At 42.1% G+C, this 20,213-nt stretch overlaps 1 protein-coding gene across 3 annotated transcripts; it reads left to right on the top strand.

The window, feature by feature from the left end:
• Positions 1-330: 330 nt before the first annotated feature.
• Positions 331-20,123, top strand: CENPT (centromere protein T; the record flags this gene model as incomplete). 3 transcript variants are annotated; one of them, XM_083626443.1, is made up of 16 exons in its annotated part: positions 331-585; positions 2,715-2,814; positions 3,519-3,612; positions 5,073-5,203; positions 7,790-7,823; positions 9,265-9,407; positions 9,598-9,849; positions 10,693-10,726; positions 13,831-13,973; positions 14,163-14,696; positions 16,258-16,479; positions 16,684-16,905; positions 17,349-17,445; positions 18,283-18,447; positions 18,698-18,802; positions 19,756-20,123. In XM_083626443.1, 16 exons carry the CDS (start codon positions 355-357, stop codon positions 19,880-19,882), a joined length of 2,634 nt encoding a protein of 877 aa, XP_083482569.1. In that variant the 3' UTR covers positions 19,883-20,123. The 3 variants fall into 3 exon arrangements, with proteins under 3 accessions (XP_083482569.1, XP_083482570.1, XP_083482571.1); XM_083626444.1 differs by lacking the exon at positions 16,684-16,905 and having other exon boundaries at positions 340-585; XM_083626445.1 differs by lacking the exons at positions 9,265-9,407; positions 9,598-9,849; positions 10,693-10,726 and having other exon boundaries at positions 355-585.
• Positions 20,124-20,213: the final 90 nt, after the last annotated feature.

Below are 20,213 nucleotides of genomic sequence, written 5' to 3'. Positions count from 1 at the left end.
CACGCGTTCTGCATCCTTGGTTTATTCATTACAGTAGTTCGAGGAATGCTGTAAATCTAGACATCCTTCTATTTCTCAGCCTTAAATAATCAGATTAGGGAAACGGGGTGAGCGGAAGTATGTGTTGGCAGAGAATGCGCCCATGTGAACTTTGAGCTCTACAGGTGCATCCACGTACCGGTTTTTATTCGCTCTGTACAGTATAGGATCAGGGAGGGCGCATGCAACAGTAACAAAGGAGCCTCCGCTGTAGCTACTTTCAACGGCAGAACTACATCTCCCAGCAACCAATGCGAGAGGCGACGACCCGGTCGTGGGCCGAAGAGAGGAATTATCGCGAGACTCTCTCAGCTGATGCTGCTTGAATCCCTGAGCGGGAGAGAAAGAAGCTGGCTTCGGCAGCCGTTTGAGTCTCGCGCCTGCCGGCCGGTGGCCGTTTGCACTATGCGAGAGACTCGCCTCAGCGGCCGCCTGTCGGCAACTAAAACGCAGAAAGAGGCAGCCATGGCTACCCGGAGGAGGTCGCGCGAGGAGAAGCTGGAGACCCCACGGCGCCTGAGGCGGTCTCTGCGGTTGGAGATGAAGGTAAGATGAAGGTACCGGGCGGGACAGCACGGACCCTAATTATCAGTTATAACAATTTTTTTTTATCTCGCCTTTTCAGGATACGTATCTTTCCGAGCAGCATCCATGCACTTTTAAAAATGCACGCATGTGAAACAATAAACATTTAGTAAGTCACAGGGATCTCAAGAGTTGGCCCTGAGGTCTAACAGGAGCAGACTCTGGTGATTTCTTCTTGCCCTTCTTCATCTCCTTTACAAACGAGCTGGTTTTTGTTTTATTTTTACTACTTAGGTGTATATTCTACTATTATTGTAGTATATCCTTCTCCCCCCGTCCAAGGAACTCAGGGCTACAAAGACCGTTCTGACGGCATTACCGTTTTATCCTCAAAATAGCCCTGTGAGGTATGTTAGGGTGAGATACAGCATTTTGTCCGTAATCACTCCAGTAAGCTTCATGGCTGATAGGGGATCTGAACCTCCTCTTGGGCTGTACATGCACCATACGTTTAAAACAGCCCCCCCCCAACCATGGGTCTCCAGTTGTTTATAGACTACAGTGCCCATAATCCCTGACCACTGGTCCTGCTAGCTAGGGATGATGGTAGTAGTCATCTGAAAACAGTTGGTGATCCAGTAAAAACAGTGTTTCCTGTTTGGGAAACACTGATTTAAAGCATGGTCGTCCCCACCTCCCAAGCTTGGGAAGTGTAGTTCACCCTTAACAGAGCTACTGCGAACAGTTTCCAGAATTCCTTGTGATGGCAGAAATGTGCTTTAAATGTATGGTGTGTACACAGCCCTTAGGCTGGTGCTCTTAACTGCTATATCACCTAGGTTGCTGAAGGAAATGGCATAACTTTGCAGCAGCCTGTTCCTAATGTGGTTACTTTACTCATAAATTAAGCCCTACATAGGTGTTGCAAGAGTGGGGCCTGCTCCTGTGCTGAGCTTCTGTCATCACTTGAAAGAAGGGCACTTTTCACATATGTACAAATTATAACTGAATCATAAACTGGAGTTTAAAATGAGGTTGTAATCTTAAGTCTGCTTTCTTGAATGTTTGTGAAAATCAAATGAAGGTATTAGTGAGTCATGTGTTTCATTTAAGTCCTCTTGGTGCTTACAAATTTATTAATTTATTACAAATTTATTAATATAAAATAAAATCCATTTTTTTAAAAAAGCATACTCTAGTATAAACCAGCAATGTACAATAGAAATCTGAACTATAGAGAACAGCTTGTTCTCTCTCATCAGTCTCAAAACAGGATTCAGGTAGCTGTTCAAAAGTTCCATACTCTCCCTGGGATTAGTAGGTAGACAGGAAAGGTAGAACTACTTGTCATCAGCATTTGGTGGCAGTGCAAACCATTATTTCCCCCAGTGGCTTCATGTAGATTTTGAAGAGCTTGGTGGTATGATGAACTCTTGAAGCACCTCACAAGCCAGAGGACACAAGGTGGAGAAGAAGACACCCACCCACCACTGCACTACCTTCATCAGCATTACATCAGGGTCTTCTATGTAAATAAATAAAATGTTTGGGGGGGTTTAATATGAGTATTTTACTTCATAAAAACAACCTCTAGTCAGTCTGCGCAGTAACTATTAGACCTTACTTGAACCTATCAGTCATGGACATTTCATGTTTGTTTATTTCTGTGGGACTGGGGTTGGACCCAAAGCAGAGAAAAGCAGAAATGAGCAACACTGAAAAGAAGAGCAGAAGACAGAGTTGTTCGTTGCTCAAGTTCTTGTATTCCCATACTTAACCTCATTGTAATGGCTGCTGTTCAAAAGAAAGATTGTATATGGGAATCATTAAAGACATTCCCTCAGGAGGTGAAACAGTTTTCAAAAACATATGCACTGACATGGAGGATCTGGTTTCTAAACGTGAAACAACAATAATACTCGGTTATAAATTAACAGATTTAATGTTCATATTTGTACTATTGTTTAGGAAATATCTGAAGAAGTAATCAATGGAAAAGTTGATTTAGATCAATGGCTAATATTGGCCTTTTTCTTGCTGGTTTAAAGCACTTTGATTTAAATCCATTCAATCTAAGACATGCCCTTAGAATTCTGTTGTAACATAGAAGTGTGCTACCTGGCTTCAGGAGTGACTTTTTATCTCCCCAGGAGAGATCCTTCAGATCCATGGCCTATCAAAGATCTGGTGCCTCTATTTATACGGATCCAGTAACACCTCGAACTCTATTCAGGAAGGTTCTGGAGACCCGTAAGTAGGGGATAGAAGAATGTCTCTGGTGCTGTTGAGTAGAGGGAAGGGGCAGTCATAGGAAACAGCATTATACCAATAGACAATTGGTCCTATTAGTTCAATACAATTACTGATTGGCAACAGCTCCTCAGGGATGAAGAAGAATTCTGGTCCTTCCTGGAAATGTTGGGGATTGAACCTAGGACCTTCTGCATAAAACCTTCTACCACTGACTTCGGCAGTATGGTTTTTTTGGTAAAGCTGCTACAGTATGTCCCAAAACTAGAAGACAATTGTTACTCCTCCAAACAACAGGGACAAAGTGTCATTTATATAAGTGTCAAAGCAAGTGAGGAGTAACCCACTTCAGTACAGTATACCATTCATCCTCTGAGAATAAATCTTCACATTAAGTTCAGTCTCCTGATGCATTTCTGAAACTAATATAAGTCTAATAAATTGAACATATCTGTCTGCCACTTTAAATATTCATTTAAAAAGTTTGTTTTGCACAATGCTATTTTGAGCATGGTGTAAAGGACAAAGTCTTTTTTATGGTCACAGTCCAGTTAAATCTCTCTTGTCTATGGCAGTGTTACAGTCATTATTCTCTGCTTTAAAAGTGCAGTTAGACATATTTTTCCCACTCATCTTCTTGCTGCAATTTTAATTTGCTTGGAGTTCCATTAGAAATACAATTTGTCCATGTATTCTTTTAACAGAGCCAATAGTCTCCCCTCTTGTTCCTGAAAAACCTGATTCCCCCAAACCAGTGGAGACAATAGTCCAAGCTCCTTTGGAGAGTGTACCCTGCAGGTAACTAAACATGATTAAGGCTGCAATCCTAAGCATATTTCTTTGTAAAATTCTTTTGAAAACCTGTAAATTTTGGCCAGGTTGTTTTCTTGTGTTGTTGCAGTACGTTATATTGTGCTCACTGACATTATGTAATGGAACCAAAATGTAGAAGTTTGAGGAATGACTATTCAGTTTGTAAGGGATGATGTGATGGATGCCAAAACGTTGAATAGCTGTTGAATGGTTGCTTTAGGCAAGTGGGGGCTGGAAGATAACTTGCTTTGCTACTGGAAGAGGACCAAATTGAATCAACCAGCCATTTATAATAACAGAAGTTTTAAGGCAGGGATGAGGAGCCTGTGGCCCTTCAGAAGTTGTGTTGGACTTAAGTTCCCACCAGCCCCCACCAGTGTGGTCAGGAATGATGGCAGTTTTATTTCAAGAGTTGTTGTCTAACAGCATCTGGAGGGACACAGCCTGTCAAACTCTACTTAAAGAGGTAATGGGGGAAAAATATTTTCAGAAGCTTAATAACAACCCCACTGCTTATGTGCCAACTCTTCTATTTTGAGACACTTTCACAGAAGTAGGGCAGCAAAAGTGCTGAGTGGCTAGAAGATGATGCGGGCAATAGTGGTGACTTGGCATAAGACAGGTGGTTCTGAGACTGAACTTTCTGCACTTGGCTGGGAGAAGGGGAGAACAGCTCAATAACAAAATACTTGCAAATTTTATTTTAAGTTTGTGTGGGCTTACATTCCTTTATAATGTGCTATGAACACTGATGGTGCTACATAAATAATTTTAATTATAGCTTAAAGCAAACAGATTCTTTCTGTAGTTTTGTCTGCTCTTGTAAATAGTAGGTGGTCCTTAATTAGCAATGAAATATATAAAGCTTTTTTCCAGCAAGACCATACAGAGCACAGAAGTGTAATTAGACACATGGATAATGACTAAGAGCATCTCAGTATGCTGCTAATATAGCTAGTATCCTGACATTTCATAAGAGTGTGATTTCTCAGATGTTCTGTGCATGAAGCATGTTTGTATACTTGCTGACAAATGTCTTACTCCTGAGTATACAGTTCTACCAGATTATGGCTACAGTCCTATCAACACTTTTCTGGAAATAAGCCTAAGTGAACTCAGTGGGACTTATCCCTGTAGGCTTATAAAGGATTGCACTGTAAAATGTCTTTTTTTTCTCTTTGACTTTCCAATCTGAGCAGGCAGTATTCCTGTAGGTATGGTCCCACTATGTCACTGACAGTAAGATTGAGCAGCTGTATGTTGGTATTGTGCAAGCTCTGCTCAGGTCACCCAGTTATAGTGACACTAAACTTTAGGCCCTCATTTGTTCCTTAACTATGAAGGCAAATTCTTTCTTCAGCAAGGCTGGAGAAATGTTGGCATATTTCCTGGAAGTTGACATTAAACTGTTTTCCTGACTGAAGACTGGCTTTGTCATCTTTCAGCAACCTAGAAATCCATTTGTCTGACTCTGCTCCCAAGGCTACATCTCGGACTGCACTGCTCAACACCAGGTCAAAAAAGAAGGTCCGTCTTTCTGTGTTTGAGAGAGCTGTGGATGAGCAACTTGCCTCAAGTGAGTGGGAGCATTGAAGGTTAGGGTGCACTAGAAAAGCTGAGGATTTTATGAATCTTCTTGTTTGAAGATCAGAGTAAAGTAAACTGTTAAATGAGTTGTCTTCTTCTCCATTGCTTTGGGGAGGTTATAACTTTAAGAAAACCAAATAGGAGAATGTCACCCTTGGGCTGCAATTCACTGACCAAGCTCAGTAATTTAGACACCAATAAAAGTAGGGTTATACCAATCTAACACTAATTTGAAATGGGGAATAGAACTACCTGATATACATTTGTGAAAATTATGTTACATTTAAGTCGTAACTATGAAGGAAAATGAGTTACAAAAGGTTCGTTATATTATTTTTGTTCTGAGAATATCCTGGAATTTATGCAGGATTCATGCAGTTTATATATCCTCCAGGCATCCTCTCACTCCTCCCCTAGGAGCCCAACCACGTCGGCCTACGTACGCAGGTTGACATCACATATGTTCCTGCTCTGGTACTCTCAACCATAAAAGGATCTTCCTTCCTGTACTTCTGACCATAAAAGGATCTTCCTCTTCCTACTCTTATCTGGGAGGCAGAGATGACCATTTCCGAGAACACACTCTGGCGTTATTCCCAGACGTGGGTCTGCGCGTCTTTGTGGTCAGCACATAAGATAAGGCACACACGCGTCATCCCTGCTGTACTGGAACTTGGCAAGGTCACTCATTGCCGCCACGGACTGATAAGGGAGAGAGCTTTGTTCTTGTTATGGATTTACTCAACGGCTTGAGTTTATGCATTTTAGCTAAGGAAAAATAGGAATTTTGGTGCAGTTTAAAACTGCCTGCACAGTCAGTTTTTGGATTTTGGAAACCCATTCCTTCAGTGCAGACGCGATTTCCGGCGTCATGGAAGCGAGTCCCCACACCACGCTGCGCTGGTTTAGCGCAGTGTGCGGGGACTTGCCTTGAGGGCGGTTCATGGGCTGGTTAAACGATCCCTGTGGGCTGCTTGTGGCCCATGGGCCTTAGGTTGCCTACCCCTGCTCTACTGCATTTTCTCCTTTTTGGATTACTTGTTTTATCATATTCTCTTTCTCTCTGTCTGAAGGGCGGGGGGAGTATCTGTTTTCTCCTTTCTAGTTTTCTGAAATTGCTCTTTGTCCCCTGCTGGTTCTCTGCTTTTTGGCTTAAAAATGTGTGTAATTCTTGTGCAGGGGCCGTACTAATCTTGGTAATGTTCCAATTTTAGTATATCTGTTGCCAAAGTGAAAATTTCTGCTTTCTGACATAACCCATCGCTCTTCCCAGTGACATGGAAAAGTCACAGCCACCTATTTGAAAGACAAGAAATGCATTAGTTGTTAAAGCTCTGAGTGCACTAAAGAGAATAACATCTGTTGCACGTAGCCTCTTCCACCGTGCACTTCTTTACAATGAGACTGTGAGTGCTTCAGCAACTCCAGCATGCCCATGACCCAGCTAATGCTAGTTGCTTTTGCAAGTCCTTGACACAACCCTCTGCTGTGCCTGCCTTAAAGGATTTTACACCCATGCTCCTAGCATGAAGCTCCTCAACAGTCCTACCAAGCTAGAGCTAGTTGGTATTCAGCTTCTTGATGACATGGGTAAGATTCAATTCCAGACAGGACTTCATCCCCTTCATTTGTTAGCATAGAAAAATAGTCATTTGCATCCATATTTCTGGGCAAGTGGCTGTCTTCCACAGATTTTTCAGTGCCATTTTTTTATCCTAATGGTTGCATGAAGAATCCTGCCAGAATGTGGCATTTCCCTCTCATTTTCTTCAGTTAGACTTCTCCTTTCCCAGAACCAACCTTGGCACCAAATGCCTTTTCCCCAGCTTTCTGAAGGAGCAGTTTATTGGGGGGGGGGACCTCTGATTTTTGCTAGTCTGTAAGGCATGGGTTGTTTTCCTTCCTCAAAAAGACCCGTTGAATCACTGTATATTTGCTTGGCCATAAACGGAAATGGAGGAAGCACTAGCAGGATAAGGGAAATATAAAAAGGTGGTTATATGGTTCCTTGCCTCTCTAGGGCAAAATGAGGGCTTAACCAATTACAGTCATACCTCGGTTGTTGAACGCCTTGGTACTCTGATGTTTTGGCTCTCGAACACCGCAAACCCAGAAGTGAGTGTTCCACTTTGTGAATGTTCTTTGGAACCCAAACATCTGACAGAGCTTGCACAGCTTCTGATTGGCTGCAGGGACTTCCTGCAGCCAATCAGAGGCCATACTTTGGTTTCCGGACATTTTGGAAGTCAAATGGACTTCCGGAACAGATTCCATTCAGCTTCCAAGGTGGATGGATGCCTTGTTCACCTCTCCAGAGAAAGGTATGTTCAGGGTAACTATCCAAACTATACATAACTCACTCTGAGCTGTGAAGAGGAGCAGTATAAGTGAAATAAAGAATCCTTTGATGCATGGTCATATTTTTTAAAAAAATATGTTTCTCTAGTCTTAGAATGTGATATAATTGAACTTTTTCCAGTAGTAAAGCATAGTTTATTCATTAAATAATATTTCTGGAAAACTTGCATGCTTCATTAGCATTGCCATCTAAAACATGTCTTGACTTCCTTTTCAGCTCATTCATTGTTGGACATCACATCTCAGTCAAAGTAAGTTATTTTTCCTCTGTGACTATGGTGTAACAACCGATTCCTCCCCTGCTGAGCAACATAAAGTCAGCATCTAGTATATTGTGGAAAGGGATGAAAGAACAATTACAAAATTTTATTGTATTATTTATTAAATCTCTCATCTGCCCTTCACCATAACGTCCCAAAGCAGGTTACAGGAATGATGACAGAAGTGTTGGAAGTACTTGGTTGAACTATAAGTCACTACATCCAGTATGCCTACATTCTGATGATCCTTCAACCCATGGTTTGAAGGGCTGGGAGTGAGCACCATAAAACTTCAAGATGATGAGCTTTCTCCTCCAATTTAGATAAAGAGAGGAGACTAGAAGCAGAAGTTTCTAATCTCCTCTTACCTATGTGACAGAAAAGGGGAGTACATAAGCCCAAGGACTGAACTGCTTGCTTCTGATCCTTCGAATCATTATTTGGCACAGGGGTGGTTAATGCTTGGTTTGGAGGATTATGTTGCCTACTTGTGAATATCTAGGCAGCTTAAAACGCCCTGTTTTTGAACACTGCCAAAATTTAAATGATATATGTGGGAGTGGGGTGCATTTGCTGAGGTAACTGAAATTCATTAGGTATTAATTAAAAAGAAATTAAAACGGAATCCATGTGGGAAGTAGCCATGTTTATCAGCTTTCTCTTTTTTTTACTCTCCTGCCCAGTGTTAGAGATTTCAGCTTGGTCTGCAACATGGACAGGATGGGGGAAATCTGCCTATGCTACATCAGCCTTTCACACATAATGTCAATTTCTTGTTTCCTGCTTCAGAACCACAAATATCCAGAATTGTGTGTGTGTGTGTGTGTGTGTGTGTGTGTGTGTGTGCGCGCGCGCGCTTTAAAAAGATACTGTTCCCTGAGTTTACAAGGTTTTCCTTGTGGCAATTCAGTAATGAATTTTCCCTGATTCCCACACAGCTAAATAACATATTCATGGAAAAGGGTAACACAGCCGTCACTAAAGACCGCAATGACCCATTTTCTCACAGGGTCCTTGTTTTTATTTATTTGCATGGGGAGGGGGGTGTTGTTAGCCTATGTGCAGAATTCCTAAAGGAATTCACAGCTGTTTGTTTAGCTGACTGAATTCTATGGCTGTGAGGGGTCTTTCACCAGCTACTTTCTGGGGTTTATCTGTCCACCCTAAATTGTGTTCTTTGAGCTTGGTTTGAGTATGGCTATGACAGGTGAGCTCCATGGGTCCAGTGAGACGGGAACTGTCGGCTCCATTGGGATTCAGTGAGAAAGATCAGGGTCCATTAGGAAGATGAATACGAGAGTTAGCTGGTGATTCCATGTATAGGGCTCCCTGTTCATTATACTAACATGCAACAATGACCATTATTAGAGAGGGAAGGCAGTGCTAGATAAACAAGCAATATGTTTCATGTGCTCTGTTCTTATATTCTCAGGTCTCAGATCTCTTTTAGAACCCCACCACCACTGCGCTCTGCTGGGAAGAAAGGTTTAGTCCGTAGGCCAAAGAATTACAGAGGTGTTAATGTGAAAGCTTTTGAAGATGGCATTGAACAAAACTTGCTGCAAACAAAACGCTGTGAGTTTCCTTTGGTTCTCATTTGGACCGGGTGCCTGTGTCTATTTGAGTAGCAACCTGTGAGTAGAGGGGAGATTAATATTCCAGTTCAGAAGGAAGTGTCTGAAAGTTGTAATGGTGGAGCATGGAATGATCAGACTGTTATCTCCATTTAAAAGGCTAATCCGTTTTTGATTTTTTTTTTCAACAGCACAGAGTTACCTTGTGGCTCCAAGTATGTTATCAAATGATTCCTCAGCACAATTTGCTGATACAGAGTTGTTTGCCCAACCTGAGCTCAGCAGGCAGAGTGGAGCAGGGCTTTCTGGTGTTCATTCTCAGCTTCACCCGACAAGGCAGTCTTTAGCCAAAGAGAGTTTGCCATCCTCTATTCAGACACCCTGGCAGGGTGCAGAGACTGATACGGCTGTTGAAGTTGTGACAAAGAACAAAGGAAATATAAGTGAGTAGTCTACTTTTCCCCATCTGTCTATTTAACAAAAATCAGCTCATGCTTGTCACTTGCCTAGAAATGTGCACAAATGGGAGCAGCAGCAGAAATAACCAAAGAGGTCTTTTGCAAGGAGCACCAGTGCACTGAACAATGCGCACTCCCTTTTGTGGAGAATTGTTGGAAACAATCAGAGCTAGTGCTAATGGTATTCTGGTGCCTTAGCCAAATATGTCTTGCAATGAACAGGCTATGTATAGGCTTTGGAATATGTCAGTGAGAATAATTGCTGTGTCCTTCTGAACTCACCCATGAATACGGCTCAGATTAACACTGCAGAGAATTTCCATATTTAATATTTCTGAATTGACTAGAGAACAGTTAGAAGGTACATGATACAGTTTTGTTGCTGAAACTAAAGCAGGTCTGGCCCTGGGAAGTATTATAAGCCACTCTGAGCTCTGAAGAGGAAAAGTATGAGTGAATTAAATAAATATTTACACAGTACAGTGGTACCTCGGTTTAAGGAGCAGTCCTGTTTAAGTACAATTTGGTTTATGAACTCCATAAAACCGAAAATAGTGTCCTGGTTTGCAAACTTTACTTCAGCCTAAGAACGGAATCCGAATGGTGGAAGGGCACCGGTGGCAGGAGGCCTCATTAGGGAAAGTGCACCTCAGTTTCAGAACGGTTTTAGTTTCAGAACATACTTCTGGAACCCATTAAATTCATAAACAGAGGTACCACTGTATTAATCATAAGGCATAGTTGATTCATTAAATATTTTTGTAAGATGTAGAATTTGCACACTTCACTACCATGGCCATTCAGCATATGCCTTGATCTGTTTTCTAGCTCATTCATTGTTGGACGACACATCTCGGACAAAGTAAGTTATCTTTGCTCTGACTATGCTGTAACAACAATTCTTCCTCTACTGAACAACATAATGTCATCATCCAGTACATTGTCAACACTGATGAAAGAGGAATTACAAACTACCTATTATTTTTCTTATTTATTTGATTTCTTACCCACTTTTCATGATATGTACCTATTGAGGGCTACAACAGTGATGGCAGAGGTGCTGGAGCTACTTGGTTGCTCTATATGCCACTACATTCAGTATGGCTTCATTCAGATGATCCTCCAAACAGTGATTTGGAGCACCAGGAGTGAGCACCAGAAAGTCTCAAGCTGATGAGCCTGTTTTCTCCCCGCTGCCCACCTGCAGGAAAAGGAAGAAGATTAGGAGAGGTTTCTAAATCTCTTATTTATCAGGCTAGATGGAGAGAGAAGTGAGTGCATAGGCCTAAGGCTTCCACTGCTTGTTCCTGATCCTTCATACCATGGTTTGGAGCAGGGATGGCTAAGCTGTGGCCTGTATACACAACCCCCAAGAATGTCTATGTCCCCCAAGCAATTTGGCTGCTGTATTGGATATTTGGGGGGAGGGGTTGTAACGTTTTGCAAAGCGGCTAATGGTGCTGTTGAGCCCTCTAGGATCTTAGTTAGAGTCACCTCATTGTCAGGTATTTGCATGAACAATGGCAGACACTGAAGCCAGCAAGGGAGAGCAAATAAGAACTACAAGTAAGTAGCTATAGAGCCTGATTTGGATGGGATGGAAGCAGGAGGAATGATGGAGCATGGCCAGGTTCGCCATCCACAGTTGTAATGCTGCCTTAGAACTAACAACCCATTGTTATTCTTTCACCAAAAGTAGCTGCACGGGAAATAAGAGGCAGAGAAGGTCCCAATTTTTCCTTCATGGATTAGCAACAGGGAGAGGAAGCTGCAGCTGCAGGGTGCGGTTTCATGGTGTCTGGGGTGTGCATGTACGCCGGGGGTGAATGGAGCCCACCATGCACCAGTCCTTGCCGCCAGAGTGACACCAGCCCCAAGCCACTTGGCAAGGCTGGAGTGATCCCAGCCTTGCAAAGTGGCTCAGGGAGGACACCATGAGAAGGGCACAACAGCCATGCACCCTTTGATCCCAGCCCCTTAAGGGCAAGGCTGAGATCAATGGGCACCTGGCATCCTTCTCACCCTCCCTGAGCCAGTCCCGCTTTGCGAGGCTGGGATCTGATCAGATCCTAGCCTTGCAAAGCAGCACAGGTCTGGCTTGGGGAAGGCGTTGTAAGCAGCACACCCCTCAGAAAAAAGTGCCCAGGGTGATTGCCCTGACAGCCCCCCTCCCTCCGCCACACCATGCCCCTGGGAAGCTGGAACCAGTGCAAAAGCCTTTCCAAGCTATTTTCCTTGTTTCTGGAAACAGCTGTGAATGAAATTTTCAACTTGAATGTACATCGAAGGACTAAGGAAAGTAGAAGTGCAGTGATGTTGGATAGTACTTATTGAGGAAAGTGAAATTAATAAGCAATAAGGGTGAGAAAAGGCCATGGCTGCTTTTATGTGTGGCTCCCAGTGGGTTGGCCATGGGCCACTGTGGTCCTCTGTCTGAAAAAAGGATAACTATTCCCTGGTTTGGAGAATTGTCTGATTTTAACCTATGTGTGAATATTTAGACTGTTTTTGCACTTCTGAATAGTATCAGTGGCAGACCTTGGGATCTCAACTTTAAGTGGCACCCTGTGTGACACCAAAATTCAGCCCCTCTCCTCTGCCTCTCACTTTCCATTTTACCTCATAATTGTGGCACCCCCAAGGCTCCATTGCCAGTGTGACTGAACTGGTTGCGCTCCCCTAAATCCATCTCTGGTATCATCACACACACTGTGTGTCAGTAAAAGTTATCAACTTTCTATTCTTACTTTGCCTCCCCATAGTTAGGGATTTCTGCTTCATCAGCATTTGACACATGATATATACCAGGGGTTGTCAATCTAGTCCCTACCACCCACTAATGGGCCTTTCAGGATTTGAGGTGGGTGGTAGGGGGTTCTACGGCACAAGCTGAATCCTCCTTCCATCAAGCACTGGTGGGCGGTAAGGAAATTTTACCATCAAGAAAGATGCATTAGTGGGCGGTAGGTATAAAAAGGTTGACTACCCCTGATATATACTGCCAATTTCCTTAGGTTATCTGTTTCAGAGCCATAAACATCCAGAAGTTATTTTGGCTTTTAAATGAGTCTACAAGTAGAGTTTCCTTGTGGTAAATAAATGGCTGAATAAGTTTCCCTTATTCCAACAGTGCTAAATAACATACTTGTGGATATGTTATTTATAACATAATACAACTGTCAGTAAAGACAGCAATGATCCATTTACTCACAGGGTACTTACTGTTGTGTTGTTTCATTTTTATTTATTTGCAAGGATTATAGGAACATCAATAGGAATATAGTTACAGGAGATACAATTAAAAATCAGTATGAATATTTAAATTGATGGATGTTCTTCACATCCATACCTAAATGAAGCTCATGATCCATTGGTGGTCTGAGGACCACAGTTGGGAGCCCCTCATCTAAGTGATGTGTTTGAGTTAACTTGGTGGATGAAAATGAAAGATGGGTTTGTCTTCTTTCAGGTTTCATGACACCTTTTTAAGGGGCTGTAGCTTTTTTACTTGAGCTTTGATATCTTCAACAGGGGAGCTTGCCCTCTCACTCGCCCTCCCACTACTATGTAAGAACAGCTCTAATTTGAATATTCCTGCCTAGTGGAGTGAGTGGGAAGGACAACCTGTCCAAGGCTCACCTCTATTAACTACATAAAATGAAACTTTACGGTCGGTCCAATGCCACATTTGTCTACCCAGGATTGTGTTCTTTGAGCTTGGTTTGAGTATGGCTATGACAGTTGAGCTCCATGGGTCCAGTGATACGGGAACTGTCGGCTCCATTGGGATTCAGTGAGAAAGATCAGGGTCCATTAGGAAGATGAATACGAGAGTTAGCTGGTGATTCCGTGTATAGGGCTCCCTGTTCATTATACTAACATGCAACAATGACCATTATTAGAGAGGGAAGGCAGTGCTAGATAAACAAGCAATATGTTTCATGTGCTCTGTTCTTATATTCTCAGGTCTCAGATCTCTTTTAGAACCCCACCACCACTGCGCTCTGCTGGGAAGAAAGGCTTAGTCCGTAGGCCAAAGAATTACAGAGGTGTTAATGTGAAAGCTTTTGAAGATGGCATTGAACAAAACTTGCTGCAAACAAAAGGCTGTGAGTTTCCTTTGGTTCTCATTTGGACCGGGTGCCTGTGTCTATTTGAGTAGCAACCTGTGAGTAGAGGGGAGATTAATATTCCAGTTCAGAAGGAAGTGTCTGAAAGTTGTAATGGTGGAGCATGGAATGATCAGACTGTTATCTCCATTTAAAAGGCTAATCCGTTTTTGATTTTTTTTTCAACAGCACAGAGTTACCTTGTGGCTCCAAGTATGTTATCAAATGATTCCTCAGCACAATTTGCTGATACAGAGTTGTTTGCCCAACCTGAGCTCAGCAGGCAGAGTGGAGCAGGGCTTTCTGGTGTTCATTCTCAGCTTCACCCGACAAGGCAGTCCTTAGCCAGAGAGAGCTTGCCATCTTCTATTCAGACACCCTGGCAGGGTGCAGAGAATGATTTGGCTGTTGAAGGAGAGACACAGAATGAACAAAAAGAGATATTCACACAATACACTGACTGTGTTGATGGGACTGAAGCTGTACTTGAGGAAATTGCTGCTAATCCAATGGAAGAGCATCAGCAGAGCCTGCAGGATACTGAAGAAGGATTAATAAGCCGTCATCAAAAAAAGATGCTAAGGCAGAGCGCTGAACCTGCAAATGGGTTGAAAGTTGTGTTCCAGGAAAGGACTGTTACCCCTGAAAGAGGGCAACAAGAGAGCCTGCATGGGAACAGTGATATGGAACACTTCTTAAGTCCTGGAAATCATCTGCCCACCAGTAAGTAATCTGTAGTGGAAGTGAGGAAAGGTGAAGACTTTCACAGCTAGCAATTGCATTAGTGTTTTATCTCCTCCCTTCCAGGTAATTTGGATGCTTCTCTTCTTGCTTCCAATACATTCATTTCCTCACCATAAGAAATCTGCTTTGACTCCTGGAGCACATCTGGGACAAGCTTAGCTAATACGAAAACCCTCCACCTTTTCCTTCCTCCTTTCCCTTATATATAAGGACAAACATTTAGGAGATGTTTGTCAATTTGGGAATCTTCCTTCTGCCTATCTTTTGTATTTTCTGAACACCTGTAATGCCTCTCTAACTTAATTTTGCTCTTGTTAATATAGACCCAGTAAGATCATCACCAAGATCGTTCCCCTTAAGCCTACTCTAACTTGTGTTACGGTGTCACGATACAATTCACAAATTAATAATAAGAGTCATAGGTCTATATTAGCATTTGAGAATTTCTTCCACAGTCTATTACGGTTCATTGAGTCAAAAGCAGCAGATAGGTCAATAAAGGCAGCAAACAGGTTATGTTTGTTCTGTTGAGTATATTTGTTGATGATATGAGACAGTGTAAAACACTGGTCAATAGTATAATATCCAGCTCTGAACCCTCCTTGTTCTTCATATAAGGTGTTATTTTCACTTAGCCAGTCTGTTAATTTGGTAAGCCAATGACGGGCATAGAGTTTGGAGGGGATGTCCAGCAGGCTAATAGGGCAGTAATTTTGAGGGAGGGTTTTATCCCCTTTCTTATAAATTGGCATGATGATGTTCAATTTCCAGCCAGCTGGCATTTAAGCTGTATTATTTTTATGGGTGTAGACTTTGGCCAAGATGGGTTGCCACCATTCCATATGTGTCTTAAATAGCTCTGGCGGCATCATGTCCTCGCCTGGCGCTTTATTTGATTTTAAACTCTCTATCAGAGATTTTATCTCTGCAGGAGTTACCACTTGCCATTCTGGAAGATTTGACTGACTGATGGTCACCTCAGCATCGAATGATTGCCCTGTCTGTTCTCCAAAAAGATCAGCATAGTAATCCAGGCCATGTATAGTACTACTTTTTGTTTTGGCAAACCTATACAGACACGTAAACAAATTATGAATTTTGCTGGTTTTTATTTGTATGTTGATCATTGTTTTAAATTGCCCTATATGCACCAGTTACAGATTTTTTGTTTAAGTGGTTTTATAAATTCTTTTAAATAAAGTAAACATCCTATGGATCTCATCAGTCTGAAAAGTTTGTGGATCATAACGTTTCAGAGAACATATGTCTCAGGTGTGATCTCAGGAGCTAAAATGGGATTGAGTAGTGCCAGTACCCAGAACATAATTCCTTTTTTCTTGTGGAGATGAGACTCCAGAGGAAATTTTTTCACGTGCCTTCTCTGCTGAACTCCAGCAATACCGTCAAAGCTAAAAACTATTTGGCAATATGTGAATGGGTAGTAGCAGACCCAGGTGTATTGTGTGTGACTGTATTTCTAAAAGTTCTCTAAGATTTTATTTGTCACTGAATGAATACCTTATTTGCCTCTGACTTGTAGATATTCAGAACCCCCAAAGTACTAAAGCTGGAACTCCAAGCAGACGTGTAAGTAGAAAGAGATCTGAGCAGTTTGAGGGGCTACCAACGAAAGAAATGGAAGACGGAACCTCTCAAGAAAAAATGTTGGACCGAAAAACTATGGATGACATGGTTTCAGAAGCTGAAATGGATTCTGAATCTGAGGAGGTGTCAGAGACTGAAATGGATTCTGAGAATGTTGGTGAGGAGATTTGTTTTGGGAAGGGGAATGGAATTGTGGTTACTCATGGAAGTGTAGACAAATGGAATTTGAACAACCTGTTGGTGAGCTCATTCCTCCAGATTTTCAGAACAAAACAGAGTATTTTAGGACTGTCACGGTGAGACTTATCAATGTACAGTCCTATTCTGGAGCATTACTTGTTCTTGAATTATTTCCTTGTAGATATTCAGAACCCCCAAAGTACTAAAGCCTCAACTCCAAGCAGACGTTTAAGTAGAAAGAGATCTGAGCAGTTTGAGAGGCTACCAACAAAAGAAATGGAAGACGGAATATCTCATGGAAAAATGTTGGACCCAGAAACTATGGATGACATGGTTTCAGAAGCTGAAATGGATTCTGAAACTGAGGAGGTGTCAGAGACTGAAATGGATTCTGAGAATGTTGGTGAGAAGATTTGTTTTGGGAAGGGGAATGGAATTGTGGTTACTCATGGAAGTGTAGACAAATGGAATTTGAACTACCTGTTGGTGAGCTCATTCCTCCAGATTTTCAGAACAAAACAGAGTATTTTAGCTCTTTGGGGACTGTCATGGGAGACTTATCAATGTACAGCCTTATTCCAGAGCATTTCTTGTTCTTGAATTATTTCCTTATCTCAAACTCCCAGCAAGGATTCACAGCTAGACTTCTACCCAGTGCTAAGAAATCAGTTGCTGGTGAATCTCTCAAGCCCTTGCTGTGGAGTATTAGGTCAGCGGTGAAAAGGGAGGAAATCCCAAGTTGCTTCAAGCAACCCTATCTGTGACTCACCTACTGCCTTTCAGCCTACTCTTGAGTGCTTCTTGGAGATGGCATGCACAGGGCTTATCTTTTTTTTCTCCCATCAGACTTAACTGAAAAGACACCGGCATTTGTACGTACTAAAGTTGTCCAGTGTACACCATTGCTGTCTGCCCTACATGCTCCAAAAGTGGCTGCCTCCAGGTAACTATATAATTGCAATGGGATAGAACTTCAGCCTCAGCAACTGACTATGGCAACTGACTTCTATTAATCTGAAATAGCTGTTTTGCCTTATGCTGGCTACAGCATAAAAGGACTATACATTTGAGTGTCTGGTCTGCACAAGCATTGTAGCTTCTTGGGCTTCTTTGCAATGCTCCGTTTCTCAATGCAAGAGGTACAATGTGTTTCCTAGAAGTCATTTCCTCTGACCTGGAAGTCCTGCTCCAACTCTCTATTTTTAATGCCTGGTTGCTGTTACTCAGTGATGGGTAAGCATTTTGCACATGCTTAATTTGACCTCAAACCATTCTCTAGCTTTTCTGATTTAGTATCCTAGTCGCAACAGTGCCTGAGATTGTAGCTGCTGATGCTAAAAAAGGTGTGGGAATGCAGATCTGCCAAGTATCTGTTAAATCTTTCTAGTGGAAACACAGGACTACTATTTTTTTGACGCAGGCGATGTTATTGGGTTGTTGTTTTTATTTTGATTATACTGTGGTTTTTATATTGATCTTTTCTATGAACCACCCTGAGACCCCCGGGTATAGGGTGGTATATAAATTCATTAAATAATAATACATAGGAATTCTGAATTTTCATACTACTTTGCCATTTCTGGCTATTATATACATTATTTCTTCTCTTTCTGTGTACCTCTGTTGGTAGGCCACTAATGTACATGAAGCACTCACTCTTTTCAACATTAAACTAAGGTGAAACTTCCCTGAGGAAGTAAAACAGGAGGATTATGTGTTGTGTGTTGCATCTGTTCCTGTAGAGCTTGCTGCATACATTTAACATTTATTTCCCTTGGAGGTCTCTTTCAAAACAGCTTTCAGTTAAGCAGGCTATAAAGCCAGCTGAGAGGGCATGCAGAGGAAAACGTGAGCCGGCTCTCCCCAGCAAGTTTGTAAAAAATGTATTTGCCCACTGTGTGAAGATGCCAGTGGCCAAGGATGCTTTCAAGGCTGTGGAGAATTGGTGAGTAATGGTGAACACCTTTCATACCAATTAATGATGTGGGAGAAGAGGTTGCCAGCTGAACACTGTTGGACCAAGAAAACCAAAGTGTGGCTATATGGCATGAAGGATGTTGTGCTGTCAGTTTCCATCATTGCCACACATTTTGAGGACTGGGTCCTCTTGTTTTTCTTGTGGCCTTGCAGCATAGCCATCCCTTGGAATGTGGGAAGGCTACAGCTTACTTAACTTGCTTTTCATATCCTTTTAGTGTGAACTTGTACTTTAAACAACTGAGTAATGACTTGGAAGCCTATGCAACTCATGCCAGAAGAAAGACTGTAGAGCCAGCTGATCTGGAGCTTCTCATGAGGCGGTAAAGGATGTTTAGTTTGTTGTTTCAAGGGCTCTTCATCAAACTGAAGGGATGTTCCAGTCCAGTGCTACTGAAGTTGTGTATATTTCTGAAAACAGATCTCTCAAACAGTAATTGACTAACAGAAGGGCATGCATACTTGAAGACTAACACTTTTTATAGAGTCCTGGGGGCTTCTGCAAGTCAATTTCCAGGCAGCTTTATTGCAACGCAAGTAGTCTCTAACCTGGCCCTTGTTTTCCTTCAAGCAGACATGGGGTGTAGAAGTAGTCAAGACTATTTCGTTGGTGTCTTTGAGTAAAATCTGTTCTGCTAAAGAAAGTTTTGAGGTCATTGTATTACAAGAACCTTTTTCCAATACCTGATATAAAAAAGAGGCAGTTGTGTGTATCATGGGGTATGCAGTACAAAAGGGAAATAAAATGGACATTTCAGCAGAGAGGAATGTGATGAAGAGGGGCTGGTGAATGCTAACTGGGCAGTCCCATCTTACACTTACACAGATTGCTACTCAGTGCCAATGCCCAGCTTTGGACAAATGTCTGGTGAATGTGTTAAATTCAGAGCTGCTATTTGTGCCTGCTCCTGGAGATCCTTAAAAAAACCTTGTGTGTGTGGTCTCTATCAAACATAGGTTTGTGCTGTCCCACATCATGCCCCCAATGCTCATTCATTCATTCTTGTCCCCAATGTTTTTAGTTTGACATGGTAAGCGATTTCTGTATACCCTGCCTTTATTTAAAATGTCTGTCTGGCCTCTCGATTATCTGAAGCTACAGTCACAGTTCATGAGGGCAATGATCAGAATGAACAAATTTAGCTGAGAACTCATTTTCTGCCTAATAGCAAATGGCAACCTGGTAGTTATTTCAGTTATAGCCATAATGACCATTAGTTGTAAACAAACTTTATTTCCTAACTCATGTATTATTTTCTTCCCCTTTTTAATCCAGGCAAGGACTGATAACTGACAAGATTCCTTTAAATGTGCTCATAGAGCGTCACATGCCTCTGGAGTACAGGCAGCTGCTAATTCCTGTTGCCACTAGTGGAAATAAAGTGTTCCCTCCCATGCTATGATGAGATGCTGGTGGCAATCTGTTCTCAATATGGGGAAAGGAATGCAGTTCCAGAAACACCCTGGGAGGCTCTAGAATTAGAACATTTACAGTACACCCAGCAAGTTCTCGGTACTTTACTTAAAAGACTCGGGGAAAAACTCAATTATACTCTTTATACCTTTGTTTTCCTGTGCTACAGAAGCTTTCTTCATATTCCTGTACAGTGGTTGTAAAATAAAGCAATGTTTTGCAGAGCACAAGTTCTGTATTTTACTTTGAAAAACTGATATGTATTACACAGTGTGCTGGAGGACTGAAGAGTCACAGAGGCTCAAGTGTGCCATCTTAAA

The sequence above is a fragment of the Podarcis filfolensis genome, assembly GCF_964270895.1.
Source record: "Podarcis filfolensis genome assembly, chromosome: 8".
Taxonomy (NCBI): domain Eukaryota; kingdom Metazoa; phylum Chordata; class Lepidosauria; order Squamata; family Lacertidae; genus Podarcis; species Podarcis filfolensis.
This window is presented reverse-complemented; position numbering and strand designations above follow the sequence as displayed.